We start from the raw sequence: 20,153 nt of genomic DNA on the forward strand, positions 1-20,153 counted from the left end.
ATGTAAGGCATAGTCTACATAAGTGACTGGGCCCTTGATCTATAGATTCTCCTCTTCTATTGTATTTTATTTTTCTTGCTTCCCTTGCTCAGTTTTCTGATTTGAAATCTAAATTACACTGTAAGTAAAAAGGTAACAGTTTTCCTGTGGGAAATTGTTCATACAGTAATGTTCTTCCTTTGGGTTTATAGAAGAATAAAAAAGAATTTCTCAAGAGATAAGTAGTAGGGTAGTAGGGATGAAGGAATCCAAGCATGAATTCAAGTGGATTCAGACACATGTCTGGTCATGTCAGATGAACTAGTGAAACAGGCTGCTCTGACAACTTTAAAAGTTGGTTAAGAAAACTTCTACAGGAGGATTCAACTTGTGTTCATTGTCGATGTTCCAAGAGGTTTGTTTCAAGTGGTGAATCAAAGGAATCAGCCTAAAAGAAAGTCCCTTGGGAGAAATTGAGAAATTTTCTGGGAGAGAATAAATTTTGATGGAAGAAAGAGCCAAGTCCCTTGACCATAACCTTGACTGTTAACAACCATGAGACTCTTACTAATAAAGCATCTTGTATATTACAAAGGTTTGACTTTGTGCATTCATTCATTCATGAGAATGTTAACAGTCCTCTAATAAAGTGTGAAAAGGAATCAGAAAAGATTCCCTCACTCCTTTTTTCCATAGAACACTGCACCATTTGGTTCCACGCATCATGTCAGTGTTAGATGGATCTGCCTTATGAGGACGATGGCGATCAACATATGTCAACTATAGACGTGCAGTTCCTGCTCAGGAAATGAATGATGCTTCTCAATATCCTCCTCTGCTTCATGCCAAAGATTGTAAAAAAGCAAAGGCATACCTGGCCAGACCGGTGGTACCATGAAGATTTTCAGTGGGGGAAAGGATATAGAAAGAACATAGAGGTTATTTTGGATAGTGAAAATACTCTATATATTATCATGATAGATGCCTATCATATATTCTTCCAAACCCACAGAATGTAAAACACCAAGAATGAACCCTCAGGTAAACTATGAACTTTGGGCGATGATGTATCAGTGTAGGATCATCAACTGTAATGAAAGTGCCACTCTGGTGGGGGATGTTGATAGTGGGGGAGTCTGTGCATGTGTGGGAGGAGAGGGTATGTGGGAAACCTCAGTACCTTCCTACCAATTTTGCTGTGAACCTAAAACTTCTCTAACAAAGTAGTCATAGAAAAGAAGATATTTAGCTAATATTAATGTGACACAGAAGAATGCACTTTAATGTAATATGCGAATGACACAATTCTTAGTAATTCCAAGAACACTTGAGGAACACTAGAGGAGGCTGATTTCCTAAGTGAGTAGACAGTGGTAAGTTATTTTCATTTAGTGTTAATATGACAGCCTATGAGTTCTCAAGTTTGCGCAATGTGATGAACTAGAAACATTTGCATTATACTATATCTCGTAGCCACACACCTCATTTCTTCCTAAGTAAATTTTTTATATTAGTTGCCAAATAAGATGTTAAAATAATAAAAATAGAAACATCACAACAGGACAATTAATTTACATTTTAAGTAAACAATTTATTGGACAAAATGCAAGTTTTATACAGCGTCTTGCTAGAAAGATAACATCATGGTAATAGCTGCAAGAAAAGTAAACCAAACTAGAATGGTTATGCATATTGAATATGCATTTAGCTGATGGGTTTGTGGGTAAAAGCACAAAACATTCATAGTAACAGTTTATTAACTTATAAATAGCTATCGACTGATCCTGGAGAATATAAGACGAATATTTTTGGAATAAAACCACAAGATAGGACCAAACACATTTGGAGGTTTTCCATCAGCATCCACTTATAGCAAATTTTTAGTAGAAGCGGGAGAATCCATATCCTCCATAGCATGATGGGCGGCAGCAGCCATACCCGTAGCTTCCATAATAACAGGGGCGGTAGCAGCCACATCCGTAGCTTCCGTAGCCACACCCATAGCCTAGTCCACGGAAGCTGCCACATCCACAGCCATAGCCACAGCCCAGGCCACCAAAGCCTCCATAGCCATAGCCCAGGCCTCCGTAGTAGCTGCCGTAGTAGCTCATGGTGTCAGGGATGGAGTGTTAGTTTGCTGTTCAATGCAAGATCCTGAGTGCGAATGTCAATGTGTCGAGGGAGGCTTATATACTCGAAGCAGAGCATGTGATAAAACATGTGCCCCACCTTTGGTGTCATTCCATGAATTATACTTGCCTGAGACAACTCATTAAATCTATGGTCTCCTGACAACACTCCTTAAGAATGTCTGAGCTAGCTTGGCTGCCTAGTTATGTTCTTCCTGAGTTTGTTGCTCTAATTTTGTTAAAAAGAATTGCTGTTTCTTCAAAGTATAGACATGCCGAATCCTAAATAGAATTCTTTATTACTAGGCACTTAACATCAGTCCCATTAAATACTGTCAAATTTCTAATAAGATATCTTATCATAGGCGTTTTGGGAAATTGTTTTAGATTCTACCAAATATCAAGAAACAATCCGTCAAACCTCTCTTAAATTTATCACTTATTTCAAAAAGCACACATTTTGCAACATGAGCAGTGAAGGATGTACTTCTTTTCAGAAGATTAAAAAAAATAAATACATCAAGAAAGACTTGGTTCACCTGCTCCGTATACCAGAAAACAACAACAAAAGCTCACTTGCTTTCTAGAGTTTTACAACTTTTACCATAAACCATTGGTAGATTTATTTTTGGCTTTACACACTGACATACTTGTTTTGGTTTAAAAAATATAGCACGTTGGAGTCAGAAGTGGTGAGACCAAGTCACAGTGACCAAGAATCTATCTTATGAGAAGCCTTCAAAAAGTTCTTTCTATATCCTGGGCCTTTTCTCCAGAATGAGTTCTAGCCTCACTGCTACTACAAATGTAGAGATTATATTTGCCTCCATACACTTTTCCCTCTTTTTCTAACCCGTCATCATTTATCCATGTATCTTGCATGTCATTTTCAAATTGCACTTGAAACATCACCCAACTTCCCTCCTCCGTGATTTGTTACTGCGTGCAGGTAAAAATGCGAAGTGGGTAAATGGTTTTGTCTCCCCTGTATATTCAAGTCAACACTACACTCCTTGCATCAAGATCTCCACAGTCAATATTATATCTTTGCCTCTGTCTTTGCCTAATCTCTGACCATTTTTTGTTTTCAGGCAATTTCTAACTAACCTTTCCTAAGATATCACAAGACCTTTCTAAGATACTGATAATGTTACTTGCCTAAAACATACTTCAACTCCTAAATCATCTGAAATTTTTAAAGGACTCGTACAATCTGGAATACTTAAGAAATTCTCTAAATGTATGACACAATTGGAAAAAAAAGACAAGGAATGAAAAAACACTCTTTGGAGACATTTGGCTCATATTCACAGAGTCTCTCACTTGACCTTGAGCCCAGAGAGTTAGTTATCAATACCCAAAGCAGATCCAAACCTGATTAAGCCCTATGGAAATGCAGCTGTCTCTTGAAATTTAGAACTCAAAAAACTGAGTTTTTTATGTGGTTATGCTCATTTTTGATCAAAGTTATCAGAATTATATGACTTTAACTAACAGTAAAGTAAGGACTATATATATCATACTCAGAACAACTGATTGGGTGTTCTAGGAAATGTTTTAAGGCTGACCTAAGTTCCAACAGGCTTTCTGGTTTTAGAGTGTCATTTAACTCAATATTAATTTTAATCTCAGTGCAATCTCAACCTAAATTCATTTTATTTTTATTTCTTGTTTTATAAAATCAGCCAAATGATAAAATATTTCCATTTTTAATGAATCATTTAGGATCATGAATAAATTACATAGCATTAAGGATTTCACACTGTTCTCATGTAGCTCTGTCAGAGCATGTGACCATGATCAAGAGCTATTTTTCGTTTGTTTTTAATGCATAAGACTGTACAAATAAAAAACTTTAATAACACAATAAACACAAAAATTGTTTTCAAAGAAGAAAACACATGACTATGATATACATAACTTCTAAATGTTCTCTAGCTGTAAAAACAAGAAAACAACTGTTTAAAAATATGAGACACATCTGTATTTTGTATTTTTTTATATATACCAGTGAAGAAAAAGTCACATTGGAAATTTCATTGGGGGGGCGGGAGGTGGTATTATTTTTCTGTCTATTCAGTGTATCAAGTGCAGATTTGGACTATTCTAATTTTTTTATAAAGTTTTATCTCATGACCCAAGTTTCTATTCATGTTGGTGGATAGAGGAGTAAAAATTGTTCTCTTTTTGTTATAAATTCAAAACATTTCCTCTCACTCAGATACAGTTCAATGCAATGTAAATAGAAGAAAATTATGATAATATTGATTATACTAAGAATGTCAACTGCAGTAATGATTGTATTGATTCTATCTTGTCAGCTCCATGGAAACTCTCCCTGGAGATATTAGCCAACTGAGAGGAAAATAGAAATCCTATTTTACTGGATCAAACCTCATAGCCTTCAATAGTTACTTGGCTCTACCTGCCTTGCTCAACCCACTGTGATAATACATATATTCCAGGAAGCATTGACTGAAAGAAGAGTTCATGATGCTTATTTTTGTTTAGTATTGTTTGTATTTTATTTGTTTGTTGTTGTTGTCACTTAGTTGAGTTTTAACATTGCTCATTATTTAGTTACATTCAAAAGCAGATAAACTAGAAATTGATAGGTATAATTCTCACTATCAAAACAGTAAAAGTGTTAGAAAAACATAGATGTCAAGTGACCAATCTCCATTAAATCAGTTATGATAACTTAGCTCTTCTTCTAACCATGTGTTGAACTTACAAAATGGTTTATTTGACAATATTCTATGAGAAAATACATAAAAAGAAAGTCAGCATGTTGTCAAGTACCTGGGACTAAAGACAGCATGGTTCTGGCCCTAGTCTTGACTAATTACCAGGGAAAATCACATAATTTGGGTTTTCCTGCCTACAAACATATGGGACAGGATTGCAGAGTTTTAATGTTCCCTTTCAAGAATTTAATTCTATAATTCTACTTTTATCTTTGTTTTATTACATTTGCCCAGCTTATATCAAATATCACTGGGGATGATATCATTACCTGAAGATATCATTCAGTTTTACAAAAACATTTTTGTAGCTATTTTACATACTCTTCCTAATTTCTCATACTCCCAATAAAATAGTCACTTTTGAAGGGACAATATTTTACCAAAACTCAGCTTTCTATGATTGCTTTTAAATATTGAATGATATTTTTAGTCACTTGAAGCCACATAATATTTTGCTTTATAATGATATTCCTGTTTGTTATTGTCCTTATTTGATTACAATTACTTCAACATGATGACGAAAAGGAGGTGGATGCTGAAGAACAGTGTTCTCTTCAGAGGATAAGTGAAACGAATGAGTTAAATAACCAAAGGCCACATTTTATTATTCAGCCATGACTTTTAAGTCACTCTTACTTTACATGCATAACACACTAGATAAAAGCAGAACATTATGAATAAAGAAAGATAATATGTAATTCAAAGAATCGTAGAAAAACAGCTTACTTTCTCTAAAATTTATAAATATGGATTATAAGATTTGTGGAAAGTTTGCTATGATTATAGTTTTAATATGATGTCTAGCAACCATAAATAGATATATTTAATACCACCTGTTTTTATAAAAAATATAAAAGGAGACGATCAGAATTTTTGAAGGAGGTAGAGGATTAGTTCCAAATCTTGAACTCCATTAAGAATTATATATAGATAAAATACAATCTATGTGAAATAATTAATTTCTTATAATGCATATATATTTACATCTCCATGGTTGATTTTTGCTGTCAAATTCAATTCTGAATGTTATATAACAAAAATAAAAACAAAGCGTGACATTCTATTGTTTTGAATTATAATTCTCGAACTATAGTTTTCTTCTATATGATTATATATATATGTATACATGCATATATAATTATCTGTTTTGTATTTCTAATTGGCAAATTGCAAAACCTATATATAAGTATGTACACATAATTGAGTTAAATGAACCGAAAAAAGCCACATTTTTTTTTACTTGAAATTAGGTCATTTAGTGTGTATTCAGCATAAGTCATCTGTTAGTACCTAAACTGAGGATGCCAGGAGACATGATGCAGACATGTTTATAAATAATAGATTCTCTGAAATTCTGAGATTTCTCTTGGTCGTTGGCATACAGTAACTCATTCCACTGACAGAAGATTATTTTGGCAAATCTATTCATGATAACAGATGCTGAGTTACTAGAGTAGTTTAGTAGAAGCCAGAGGGTCCATATCTTCCATAGCACAATGGGCAGCAGCAGCCATATCCATAACCTCCATAATAAAAGGGATGGCAGCATTCGCATCCGCAGCTTCTATAGCCACAGCCCAGCCCTCTGTAGTAGCTTGCATAATAGCTCACAGTATCAGAAATGGTAAGTTGTTTGCTGTTCAATGGTAAGTTGTTTGCTGAGTGAATGTTAGCATGTATAAGAGGACACTTACATACCCTGAGCACAAAATGTGATAAAACTTGTAACCATTCTTTTGTATCATTCCAAAATATCCATTTACTTGAGGTAACTTATTAATAATCTGTTTGTTAACACAAGGAGAGACTCAGACTCATTAAAATTTTTGAGCTTGCATAGCTGCCTAGTTAGGACACCCTTGAACTCATTACATTCTTTCTTTTTTAATGAGGAAAAAATCTGTCTTCAAAGTCACAAAATAAAAATTCCCTAAATAGAATTCTTCATTACTAAGTATATTGCATCATTGATATTTGATGGTGTTTTCTCATAAAATATTTTGTCATTTCTAATATTCATATCATTCTTTGGATCATCGTATCTTTTTTTCCAACTAGATTCCAATATACTGATCAATTTTAAAATACTTAAACCTGTCAAATTTATTTCTCAAGTCAAAAATACATGCACACACACAGGAACAAGAAAACTATTTGGATTTTATATATCCTCTTACAAAATATCTTTCTGGTTTATCAACATAGTAAAATTTACTTCAGAATCTGAGGGACGGTTTAAGAAAACAAACTCACATGTATAACCAGTCTGAACACCTATTCAAAAATATTTTTATACCATTCCTCTCTTTCCCAGAACAGAAAAGTATTATCTAAAAATACAGACGATCTTGGCTCCCTGCTTTACAGTTACCATTTTTCTTCCTTCTCTCCTCTTCCTGATAATGCATACATCATTTCTCTTACCCAATTTTTCTTTCTACCTTCACTCTGCTCTCATTCCCAATATATACTTGAACCTGCTGGTTCTTTTGCTATTATCCATTTTTTTCTGACAGTATTTCATCCCTCTACTCACATGTTTAATTTTAGCATGATATTTTTGTCCTTATATTTTCTTTATCAGTTCTTGGTGCCCTATTCTTTATTTTCTCTTAAGCAATCAGCAAATGTTTTCAATAAAATATTCTAATTCATCGAAGTTTTAAATTAAAATATATACATATATTTCTGTACTCTTAAGAGTGTGTAATATTTTTTTAAAAGTCTCCTAAAATCTCAATGCTTTGAAAATCTACAAAAATAAATGTATAGTGAGGAAATGACTGAGACAAAAAAAAAAAGGAATATAAATATTAATTTGCTGGCCTTTGTGGATTTCAGATCACTCTGTAAAGATAGGAAAGGAAACCCAAGTTTAAGCCCACCACCCAAATTTAAGACCTACAGGAATGTGACCATATCTTGAGCTTGGCTTTTACTTTACATGACTTGACTTTACATGTTCCCTTTACATGACTTTAACATGTAATTGAGAATTTTGTTTTGTTGTTTTATTTTTTGTTTCCTTTTGTTTTAAGGTTTATAAGTAATATTTTTGATACTATATATTCCCAGCTGAATTTATTCACTGATCGTGCAAACCAAACATATTTGTTGAATTAATGAAGAAATGAATTCTACCAGTTAATGTTTTGTAGCAAGCTCTAAGATGGAATAAAAACTCAAAAGCTTCCATAACATCAAACATTAAAGAAATATGTAAGCCTATGTTTGCCTTGGCTGTTAAATCTCTTTTTCTTCTTTAGCAAAATTTATTCCATCTTTAACTTTTATTCTGAAAAAAAACAGTTGGCACAATATTTTATTCTCAGTGAGTGATAATGAAGCCGAACAATCATAAAAGTAACAAGTTTAAGAATTTCATGAATAGTTAAGTAAAGTTGCTAGATTTTTTGACTCTCATAAGGGCTAATTCATTTTGTTTCTGATGCAAATAGCTATGTCTACATGAGATAAAAACCAATAGATTTTACAATTTCTTTTAAAAAGCTTAATAATAAAATATATCCTGATTTATTTATGTAATTTCAAAAAGGAAAATAGTAAAATATATATATTTCATAGTTAGATATATATACACATATACATACATATCACTGAGATATACACACATATATACATATACCTACATATGTATAATATATATGCATATATAAGATTAAAAGACAAAAGTTGTAAAATATAATGAACCAAATATTTGTACTGAATGTTTTCTGAGCTGAAAAAAATTGGACAATGGTAATAGCCTTTGGATACTAATTATTTTTGGAAATTAAGAAATGTATAACTTAGTGAACTCAAAGACTTTTACAATTCTACCTTTGTCATTCCGTTTGTGAGAGCTTTGTACAAAAAGACAATGAATTGATTATGAAATTCAGATTCTGTGTTGATATGTAAAATAATAAAAATATGTTCTTCTATTGGTCAAATGATAACTTTTTGTGGAAGAAAGGCATTCTGCTATAAACTCATAATGCTTCTTTTTTACTCAGACAAAATTGATTAAATCATAAAATAAAATGTAATAAAATATGCTAATGTATTTCACTAGGAATGTCATACACAATGCTAGTCAATCTAATGACATCGATGGCAGTTTTTATCTTTAGCCCTATAGGTCATGTCCATAGACTATAAACTGTTACCTGATTATGTATGAAATATAGAGCCACCCACTATACCTCAACTGCTCTGTACATTGAGATTCTACAATACCCTGATCAAAGATTAGGTGATAACTGATGGCTGAGCTAATTTGTCATTATGTAGATGAAATAAATTTGTACTTTTCAAATGAAGACTTTGATCTTTTGATATAGATATACATATACATATGGATGTATAGAAGGAGATGTATATAGATATCAGTGAAATTTAGATAAGGCTAACACTCAAATTAAGTTTCAATTCTCCATATCAAAACAATAAATGTTATAGAAATGGTCATTCTTCCTAAGAAAATAAACCCTCCTTCACACCCCCATAGAGCAGGTATATTCATGGAAGCTGAGCAGAATTTTGAAGATACTCTATTTGGCTGCATTTTAAAGGGAGAAAATACACGGAAAGGAGGCTGCACTGTGGCATTTAGCTTCAGAAGACCTTGGCTCTGGTTCTGATTCTGTCACTAAAGCCAGTATAACTTCATTGATGCCAATTCTCTGAGATTTCTGTTTTCTGCAATATGAGGTACATGGTATAGCTGCCATTTAATGGCTCATCTAGCTCTGCAAATTTTCGATATGACTATTTGACTAAATCAAACATATTTGATCAGTTTTGACCAATTTAATCAAAATATCAATTTTATATCATCATCTTAATTTTATATCATTTGATGTTATAAAAAATTGGTATTTGCTTACATCTTTTTTTATTTCATCAAAAAATACTCTATTCTTGTCAGAAGAAATTCAGATTTAACTGAAGTTTAGATTTATAAGAAAGCTTTTTGGAGTCAGCTCTGTTTTTCATCAGCTTAAGCTAACCAATGTTAGTTCACAGTTATGTCTTGTTTCCTTCCCTTGTTAGATTGAAAAAAATTATTTGGTATGATGTTTTTGGTAAAGAAAAATGCCATGTCAAGTCATGAAGATACAATAAGAATAAGCTAACAGAAAGTTTTGGTTAAAAATGTTTTGGGTTAAATGACCTCAAATGAAACAAATTTACCCCAATTTGTTATTGACTTGTAGATCAGCTACTTGATGAAAATGTCAAATGAAATAAAGCAGAATGAGATTATACAAAATAAAAAATTTTGGACAGGTGGTTTACTTTCATAATAAGCCTATGACATAGTTTAATCTATTACCATTTGCTTGTGCATACAATAAAAGTACTAAATAATCAAATTTTGAGTAAATAGAAGGAATCATTATACACTAAACTGAGAAATGTGAGTTGAACTAAATAAAACACATATGTTTGATAAGTAAATATATAGGTATGTTAAATTCCCATTGCTTGTTGTTGCTAAGTTAAATCTGAGTAATATCTAAATAAAACCAAGAGATTGAAAATATTCAATCATCATTTTGAAATAATTTTTTCATTTCAATCTAGAATTATTGGTCTTTATATCTATCTTTCTATATCTGCACATGCTTGTGAGGTATTGAAAAATACAATTGATTCTTAGCTGAGGAGATAACTTCCCACACTTACAGTTGAGTAGAATGTAACCATTACCACTTCCGTATAACTGAGTCTCATGAACAAAACAAAAACTGTTGTGTTTTCAAGTTTAATATTTTTTTGGAAGGTGAACAGATAATGCGATCAATTATAAAAGTAAAAGTAGAGGATTCTAGGATTATGATGGCGATATAGGCTATTATAACATTATCCATAATTCTGAAAAGTTAAATACTTGTGGGCAAGTAACCCCAGCATAATCTTGGTTGTACAGTTATTGAGCTCAGATCTGGAGAGTTTCTTATGAGTTCAGATGTTGAGTTGCTGGGCAGTAGATTAGTAGAAGCCAGAGAATCCATAGCCTCCATAACAAGAGGGGCGGTAGCAACGATATCCATAGCTTCCATAATAACAGGGGCGGTAGCAGCCACATCCGTAGCTTCCATAGCCACAGCCATAACCCAGTCTGCGGAAGCTGCCACATCCGCAGCCATAGCCACAGCCCAGGCCACCAAAGCCTCCATAGCCATAGCCCAGGCCTCCGTAGTAGCTGCCGTAGTAGCTCATGGTGTAGTGGTGGTGATTTGGTTTGCTGTTCAAAGCAAGATCTTGAGTGTGAATGTCAACCTCTGTACCAGTGTACTTATATATCCTCTTCGGATCATGTGATAAAACACATGCCACTTATTTTTTGCGTCACTCTGTGTGATACCCCTTGTTGACATCTGTGGAGGCCCTCAGACTCATTAAAGTGTTTCAGCTTGCATTCTTACCTAGTCATAGTGCCTCTTAAACATACTAAATCTCTTTTATGAGAAGATATTTCTGTATCTTTGAGGTATGGACATACCAGACTAAATAAAATTCTTCACAGCCATGCATATTACATAACACACTTGACAGTGTTGTGTTTTAAAATGAAATATTGCTTCATCTCTGGCTTTTCTTGAATTATTATTCTTCGTTTATGATTAAATAAAAGAAACTAGTCAAATCAAGTTTACAATTTATCACACACTTTTAAAGGCATCTAATACTTCATAGTGAAGTCTTTTCAAAGCTAAAAAACATTAGAAAATCTGTAAGCATCTGCTCACCTGCTGTGAACAGTAGTATAGAAATTCAGGGGGGAAAAATGTTGAAATAGAACCATTCTTTTTCTATCATTTTACAACACTGGCTGTCATAAACAATGTTCTCTTTTTCTAGTTTTGCATACTAGTTTGGAAAATAAAAATATTTGGATTAATAATATAAAGTAATATTCTTCAAAAATTAAAGGCAAATTACAGTAATCAAAAATCTACTTCAGAAGCAGCCTTAAAAACTGTTCAAAATTCTTTTTTCACTTCCTGACTCTCTTTCCAACATATCTGTTCAAAATGTTACTGAAAATAGAGATTATGTCTGCTTCCCCAGTATCATGGACACCGTTTCCTCCCTTTCCTGGAATTCATATACTTTCAAATATCACTTTGTCTCAGTTCCTCCTAATTCCCATTAGGGTCTCGGACTAGGTGAAATAGTGAAATATATACAAGTTTTTCTTTGGCTCTCATACATTTTTATCCAGTCCTTACTTAAATTCTTTCATACATATCTTCACTTTACCATGTTTTTGCCTTTGATTTCTCTTTGACCACTGTGATTTTTTTTTCTTCAGAAAATAGCTAACTGGTCTCTACTAAAATATTAAATATTTATTAAGATCTATGATGTTGAGAATATATGCCACCTCCAAAGACCCTGGAAAATTTAGTAACAGATTCTTAACACTGTAAGTACCTTCAGAATCTCAAATATATATATATATATTTTATATATATATATATTTTATATATATATAAATTTTATATATATTTTTCTATATATATTTATATATTTTATATATTTTATATATATATTTTTGAGATTCTGAAGGTATATATATATATATATATATATATATATATATAGGCACTAATCAAAGACAAAAATTTTTTCAGTTTACTTCATGAAGTTAATCACCCATACGAAAGCTGCCCTAAATCCTGTTAAACCCTCCAGATATGCTCTTAAATTGAATTAAGCATCTAAATTCTTGTTAACCTTTTATGACTTTAAATATAATGTTGACCTTCTGTTGAGTTTATAAGCAATTATCACATGATGCATTTGCCCAACTGGACTTGACTGTTGTTCAATGACTAACAGGCAGTAGAAACTCAACAAAGAAATGCTGAATGGATGAATGCTTTCCAAAGTTCTTACCTGTCTTTCATAGACATGGATAATAACTATGACTGCATCCAAGAATGTAAAGGAGGAATTGCCTCAAATAGCTTTCTTGCTTTAAAAACTATATAACCCATCGTTTTATCTATTTGTTGTTGTTATTGTTGTTTTGTTCAAAGCATATTGTGAAATGCACAAATCTTAAGTGTAAAAGTTAATGATATTTTGCATACATTCACAAATTACCTGAATCAATCACATTCAGATTTCCCAAATTTTTCTCTTGACCATACCAACTAGTAGTTTACGGTACTCCCTAGAAGTTTAACTGTTCTGGATGTCACATGAATGGAATCATATGGGATATCAGAATGTTTTCCTCCCTGTACAGCATTGTTGTTGCATGTAGCATTTGTTTGTTGTGTTCATTGCTACAAAATAGCCTGCTCTAGTAAAATCTATATTTGAGCAGTTTCTTTTATTCTTTTTTCTTTCTCTCTCTTTCTTTCTTTCTTTCTTTCTTTCTTTCTTTCTTTCTTTCTTTCTTTCTTTCTTTCTTTCTTTCTTTCTTTCTTTCTTTCGTTCATTCATTCGGGTTTTTTTTTGCTAATATGCATGAGTAAAACTGATGTGTGCCTTTTAATACAGATTTTTTTTTTGATAGACCTACGTATGCTTTCTCTTCAGTATACATAATACATAGGACATAATTTACAAATATATCTAAGTAGATTTTCCCAATTTTCCAATACACTTGTTAAATTTAGATGTCCATAAATATCCTCTTTTTTTGAAGTGCTCATTCAAGTATTTTTCCATTTTTAATTGGGCTCATTTAATCAATATTTTTTATTATTAACAGTAGCTCTTTACATTTTTGGGTACTGGTGTTTGTCAGATTTATGTAATAAAAATATTTCACCCAGTATTTGGTTTGGTACTTTTTTACTTAAAGATGGTATCTATATATAAACAGAACATTGTAATACGATAAAATCTAATTTATTCATCTTTTTCTTCTATGGTTATTTTTTTTCTAATTAAGACATTTTACTGCCTCACACATTATTAAACTACTTTTGTCGTCTTCAGAACTTGTTCCATTTTAATTGATCATCCTAAATATAAAAAGACAGTTAATCAAGTATTCATTAAATCTGGCTGAGACATATAATCACAAATAAAAAACAGATTTTAGTATGCCACATTCTGCTTATTTAACATAAGTTTGGGGGTTGACAAACCTGTATTGAAGAGTTCTCCCTAAGATAAGGAATAGTTTTTCCCTTATATTCAGCAGAAATCCATAAGAACAAAAAATTCAAATTCTAATAATATGATAATACTACCTTACATTAGGAGTGGTGTGTACCTTCTCTAAGTACTTCTATTATTCTTCTTCTTTGAAGACTTTCTTCAAATTAAAAGAAATGCAATTAGTTATCAAAAATAGAATAGTTAAAAGCAACCTAAGTGCTTATTAATAGACAATTGGATAAAGTGAGGTACATATATATATAATGGAATGTTACTTGGTCATAAAAAATAATGAAATCCTATCATTTACAACAACATGGATGGATCTGGAAGGTATTATGCTAAGTGAAAAAAATCAAACCAAGAAAGACAAATATCATTATATCTCACTTATAAGTGGAATCTTAAGAACAAAATAAATGAACAAACAAAACAGAAACAGACTCACAGATACAGAGAACAAGATGATGTGTGCCAGATGTTAGGAAGTTTGGGGGAATATGTAAAAAAGATGAAGGGATTAAGAAGTATAAATTGGTAGTTATAAACTAGTCAAGGGAGGCGTGTAAAGTACAGCATTGAGAATACAGTTGTAATATCTACATATAATGCCAGATGGGTACTAGACTAATGGGGGGAAGACTTCATAAAACATATAAATGACTAACCACTATGCTGTCCACCTAAAACTAATATAATATTGAATGTCAACTGTAACTGAAAATTAAAAATAAAAAACCATGTAAGGGGTAAAATTTAATTCTGAGATTTTTTACTAAGGATAAGAATGACTTTAATATATTATGTTTGTTAATCAGTAAACTTTACCCTGAATAAAAAAATGAAATGAAATGAAAAAAAATAGAATAGTTATCGTTGCCCTCTGTTAAACTAAGTAGTATAGTTGTCCAATGGAGTCATGGACCTGATACTTTTCTTACCTAGTCAATGTGAAGCTAATATACTATGGCTAGATTGACTAAAAGGGTAGGTGTTACTAACTGGCTGAACAAATCTATTCTTAGGTTTAGCAAACTAGTCTGAGTTTTTAAAATGCACCTTAATGTTATAATAGCATTTAAATTTAACATTGTTTACTACTTCATTTTTTTTCAGGTCCAGCTGAACTAGAAATTAATTGTTTGAAGATTCTAAATTAAGAAAAAGAAAAACATTGCTAAGTCAAATGAGGTAATTAACATAAAAAGTGAACCAATTCTTATAACTCTGTGTTTATATGGCTGCAATAATTATAAGGACATGTAACCAAAACTTCAAGACTGTTTCTTTAGAAGAACTCCAGAAGAGAAATACACCCTGGAAGTGAGTGTCGCAATTTAAATAAATAAATCAATAAATAATTAAAGCTGCATGTGCCATTTCAAATAAGAATAATTTATTGCAAAGGGAACAGAAAAATTCCGCAGTGTGAAAGTACAAATAGAGGACACATAGAGACATAAAAGTACAAATAGAGACATAAAAGGCAAATATTAAATAATGGATATTCTTAAAATTTAAGGTGTTAAATATGTTTCATCTTGGCTTGGTCCCAGTTATTTTGTTTGGTTCAAATTTGAGTTAATCTGATTAATCATCTTATAGCCTCAGAATCTGGGCTCCCAGGGTAGGATTTCAGTAGAAGCGGGAGAATCCATATCCTCCAAAGCACGATGGGCGGCAGCAGCCATACCCATAGCCTCCATAATAACAGGGGCGGTAGCAGCCATATCTGTAGCCTCTGTAGCCACAGCCATAGCCCAGTCCACACAAGCTGCCACAGCCACAGCCATAGCCACAGCCCAGGCCACCGAAGCCTCCATAGCCATAGCCCAGGCCTCCGTAGTAGCTGCCGTAGTAGCTCATGGTGTCAGGGGTGGAGTGTTGGTTTGCTGTTCAATGCAAGATCCTGAGTGTGAATGTCAGTATGTGCTGGAGGATGCTTATATACCATGAGCACAAAATGTTAAAACATGTGACCATTCTTTTGTATCATTCCAAAATATTCATTCACTTGAGGCAACTCATTAATCTGTTTGCTGACACAAGGAGAGGCTCACACTTATTAAAATTTTTGAGCTTACATAGTTGCCTAGTTAGGACACCCTTGAACTCATTACATTTTTTTTTAAATGAGAAAAATATCTGTCTTCAAAGTCACAAAATAAAAATTCCTTAAATAGAATTCTTCGTTACTAATGATATTGCATTATTGATATTTGACGAAGCTTTCTTATTAAACATTTTGTCATTTCTAATGTTCATATCTTTCTTTGGATTATATCTTCTAGCTAGATTCAAATCCACTCATCAAGTTTAAAATTCAAATATCTACCAAATTTTTTAAATGTTAAATTTATATCTCGAGTTGAAAATACACACACACACAAGAAAACTATTTTGATTTTATATATCCTGTTGCAACATAGCTTTACTTCAGAAGCTGAGGGACAGTTTAAGAAAACAAACTCACATTTAGAACCAGTCTGAACACCTGTTCAAAAATATTTTCTTTACACCATTCCCCTCTTTTCCAAAACAAAAAAGTATTATCTAAAAATACAGATAATCTTGGCTCTCTTGCTTTAGTTACTGTTTTTCTTTACAGTTACCATTTGTCTTCCTTCTCTTTCTGATAACACAAATGTCATTTCTCTTATCAAAACTTTCTTTCGATCTTCATTCTGTACTCATCCCCAATACATACTTGCACCAGCTAGTTCTTGTGCTTTTATCCATTTACTGTGAGATATATATCCACGTATACATACATACATATATGTGCACATATAATATACATATGTATATAAAATTAAGAACAAAAGTTCTGAACTATAGGAACCAAATATTTTTTATCAATATTTTTCTGCATCAAATAAATAGAACAATGGTAATATCCTTTAGATACTAATTATTTTTGGAAACTAAGAAGTGTATATTTCTTCTTACTCTTAATTCAGTGAACTCAAAGACTTGAATAATTCTTTATTATTCTGTTCGTGAGAGCTTTTCACAAAAAAGAGAATGAATTGATTATGAAATTCAGATTCTGTTTTGATGTGTGAAATAATAAAAATATGTCCTCCTATTGGTCAAATGATGGCTTTTTGTGGAAGAAAGGCACTTCTGCTATAAACTCATAATGCTTCTTTTTTACTCAGACAAAAATGATTAAATCATAAAATAAGATGTGGTAAAATATGCTAATGTATTTCACTAGGAATGTCATACACAATGCTAGTCAATCTAATGACATCGATGGCAGTTTTTATCTTTAGCCCTATAGGTCATGTCCATAGACTATAAACTGTTACCTGATTATGTATGAAATATAGAGCCACCCACTATACCTCACCTGCTCTGTACATTGAGATTCTACAATACCCTGATCAAAGATTAGGTGATAACTGATGGCTCAGCTAATTTGTCATTATGTAGACGAAATAAATTTGTACTTTTCAAATGAAGACTTTGATCTTTTGATATAGATATACATATACATATGGATGTATAGAAGGAGATGCATATAGATATCAGTGAAATTTAGATAAGGCTAACACTCAAATTAAGTTTCAATTCTCCATATCAAAACAATAAATGTTATAGAAATGGTGATTCTATCTAAGAAAATAAACCCTCCTTCACATCCCCATAGAGCAGGTATATTCATGGAAGCTGAGCAGAATTTTGAAGATACTCTATTTGGCTGCATTTTAAAGGGAGAAAATACACGGAAAGGAGGCTGCACTGTGGCATTTAGCTTCAGAAGACCTTGGCTCTGGTTCTGATTCTGTCACTAAAGCCAGTATAACTTCATTGATGCTAATTCTCTGAGATTTCTGTTTTCCGCAATATGAGGTACATGGTAAAGCTGCCTTTTAATGGCTCATCTAGCTCTGCAAATTTTCGATATGACTATTTGACTAAATCAAACATATTTGATCAATTTAAACAAAATATCTTAATTTTGTTATTACCCAAATATATCGTTTAATTTTAAGAAAAACAATGGTATTTTCTTATTTATATTTTTTAATTTCATCAATAAAATACCTGATCCTGCCCATTTTTTAAAGGGAAATTTAGATTTAATTGTAATTTAGATTTATAAGAAAGCTCTTAAGAGTCAGCTGTGATTGCCATCAGCCTAAGCTAAACAATAAGTTAGTTTACAGTTATGTCTTGTTTCTTTCCCTTGTTAGATTGAAAAGAATTATTTGGTATGATGTTTGTGGTAAAGAAAAATGCCACGTTATAATAAGAATAAGCTAACATTATATTTTAGTTAAAATATTTTTACTTAAACGACCTCATATGAAACAAATTTACACCTATTTATTATTGACTTATAGATCAGCTGCTTGATGAAAATGTCAAATAAAATAATGTGCAGAAAAATATGATATACCAGATAAAATTATACAAAGTAAAAAAAACTGTAAAAGTGGTTTACTTGCATCATTTTTTCTTTTTGACTTAAATCTGAATATTATCTAAATAAAAGCAAGAGACTGAAAAATATTTGATCACTAACCTTTTTGAAAAAATTTCTTCATTTCAGTCTAGAATTATTAGTCTTTCTCGCTTTCTGTCTCTATAGATGTTTGTGAGGTATTGGGGGGAAAAACTGATTTTTAGTCAAGGAGATAGAACTTCTCACATAGACAACTGGTGGACTGTAACCATCGACACTTCCACATTATTGAGTTTCATGAACAAAACAAAAACCATAGTTTGTTTTCAAATTTAACATTTATTGAAGGTGAATAGATAATTTAATCAGCTATAAAAGAAAGCATAGGATTCTTGTTTTATAATGTAGATACAGTCCTAATTGAAAAATTATCCAAAATTCTTGGAAGCTAAACACTTTTATTCAAATAACCTCAGCATGATCTTGATTGTCCAGTTATTGAGCTCCAATTTGGAAGTTTCTTGTAAGTCAGATGTTGAGTTGCTGGGCAGTAGATTAGTAGAAGCCAGAGAATCCATAGCCTCCATAACAAGAGGGGCGGTAGCAACGATATCCATAGCTTCCATAATAACAGGGGCGGTAGCAGCCACATCCGTAGCTTCCATAGCCACAGCCATAACCCAGTCTGCGGAAGCTGCCACATCCGCAGCCATAGCCACAGCCCAGGCCACTGAAGCTTCCATAGCCGCAGCCCAAGCCTCCATAGTAGCTGCCGTAGTAGCTCATGGTGTCAGGGGGTGGTGAGTTCGGTTTGCTGTTCAAGGTAAGATCCTGGTAGTGAATGTCAGCATGTGTAGAAGGAAGCTTATATATCCTGAGCGGGGCAAGTGATAAATCACATGTATCTCGTGTTTGTGTTATTTCTTTTATTAGTATTACACCGACATAGCTCATTAATTCTTTGTTCACTGACTCAAAGAGAGGCCCTCACACTCATTAAAATATTTGAGATCACTGTGTTGCCTTGTGAACATGGCCCTTAAAGGTTATTGAATCACTTTATCAAATCATTATGTTGCACATTTTAAGTACATATGATTTTATTTGTCAATTATATCTCAAGAAAGCTGGAGGGAAAAGGTTCTATATCACTTTATAAGAAGAAATGCTATATTTTCAAAGTCTGGGCATACTAGAACCCAAATAGAATTTTTCATAGTCAGGCATACCAATCATATTTGATTATATTTTTCAATTACATATTTCTTCATCTCTGTTTTTCTTTGTATTGCTATACATCGCTTACAAATTAAATCAAAGACATGGGTCAAATTTAAAACTCTACAATCTCATATCTTTTTACAACATCCTTTCCTCAGTTTAGAAAGTAAATTACATCTCTTTTGGAGATAAGGAAAGAGAAACATTTGAGAGCCAGAAAGAATAAGCTTGATTATTGTGAGCACCAACAAGGAACTCCAGGAAGAAACAAAAAGATCTATTTTTTTTTCATTTTAGAACATCAACTATTATAACTAGCATGCTCTTTACTTTTCATACTGCTTTGAAAAATAAAAATTATATTTGCTTTTTAGAATTGGTAAACTAATATTCATATATAACTATTGACTAAAATCCATGGCTTACTCTTTATTCTTTTTGTTGTACAGTTCTGTCGGCTTTGACAAATATGGGATAAAATTGTTCAGAAACTTAAGAGCAAATGACAATAATCAAAAAATGTACTTCAGA

General features: G+C 32.3%; 4 protein-coding genes across 4 annotated transcripts; all 4 read right to left on the bottom strand.

Moving 5' to 3' along the window:
* Positions 1 to 1,859: 1,859 nt before the first annotated feature.
* Positions 1,860 to 2,090, bottom strand: LOC120598882 (keratin-associated protein 19-5-like). The gene has a single exon (XM_039857972.1). The coding sequence runs from the start codon at positions 2,088 to 2,090 to the stop codon at positions 1,860 to 1,862; it is 231 nt and encodes a 76-aa protein (XP_039713906.1).
* An 8,762-nt stretch (positions 2,091 to 10,852) lies between these two features.
* On the bottom strand, positions 10,853 to 11,083 carry LOC120598810 (keratin-associated protein 19-5-like). The gene has a single exon (XM_039857895.1). The coding sequence runs from the start codon at positions 11,081 to 11,083 to the stop codon at positions 10,853 to 10,855; it is 231 nt and encodes a 76-aa protein (XP_039713829.1).
* Positions 11,084 to 15,622: 4,539 nt separating this feature from the next.
* On the bottom strand, positions 15,623 to 15,853 carry LOC120598811 (keratin-associated protein 19-5-like). The gene has a single exon (XM_039857897.1). It carries the CDS (start codon positions 15,851 to 15,853, stop codon positions 15,623 to 15,625), a length of 231 nt encoding a protein of 76 aa, XP_039713831.1.
* A 3,103-nt stretch (positions 15,854 to 18,956) lies between these two features.
* LOC120598527 (keratin-associated protein 19-5-like) lies at positions 18,957 to 19,187 on the bottom strand. The gene has a single exon (XM_039857358.1). The coding sequence runs from the start codon at positions 19,185 to 19,187 to the stop codon at positions 18,957 to 18,959; it is 231 nt and encodes a 76-aa protein (XP_039713292.1).
* Positions 19,188 to 20,153: the final 966 nt, after the last annotated feature.

This window comes from Pteropus medius, unplaced genomic scaffold (genome assembly GCF_902729225.1).
Source record: "Pteropus medius unplaced genomic scaffold, Ma_sr-lr_union100, whole genome shotgun sequence".
In the NCBI taxonomy this organism is placed as follows: Eukaryota; Metazoa; Chordata; class Mammalia; order Chiroptera; family Pteropodidae; genus Pteropus; species Pteropus medius.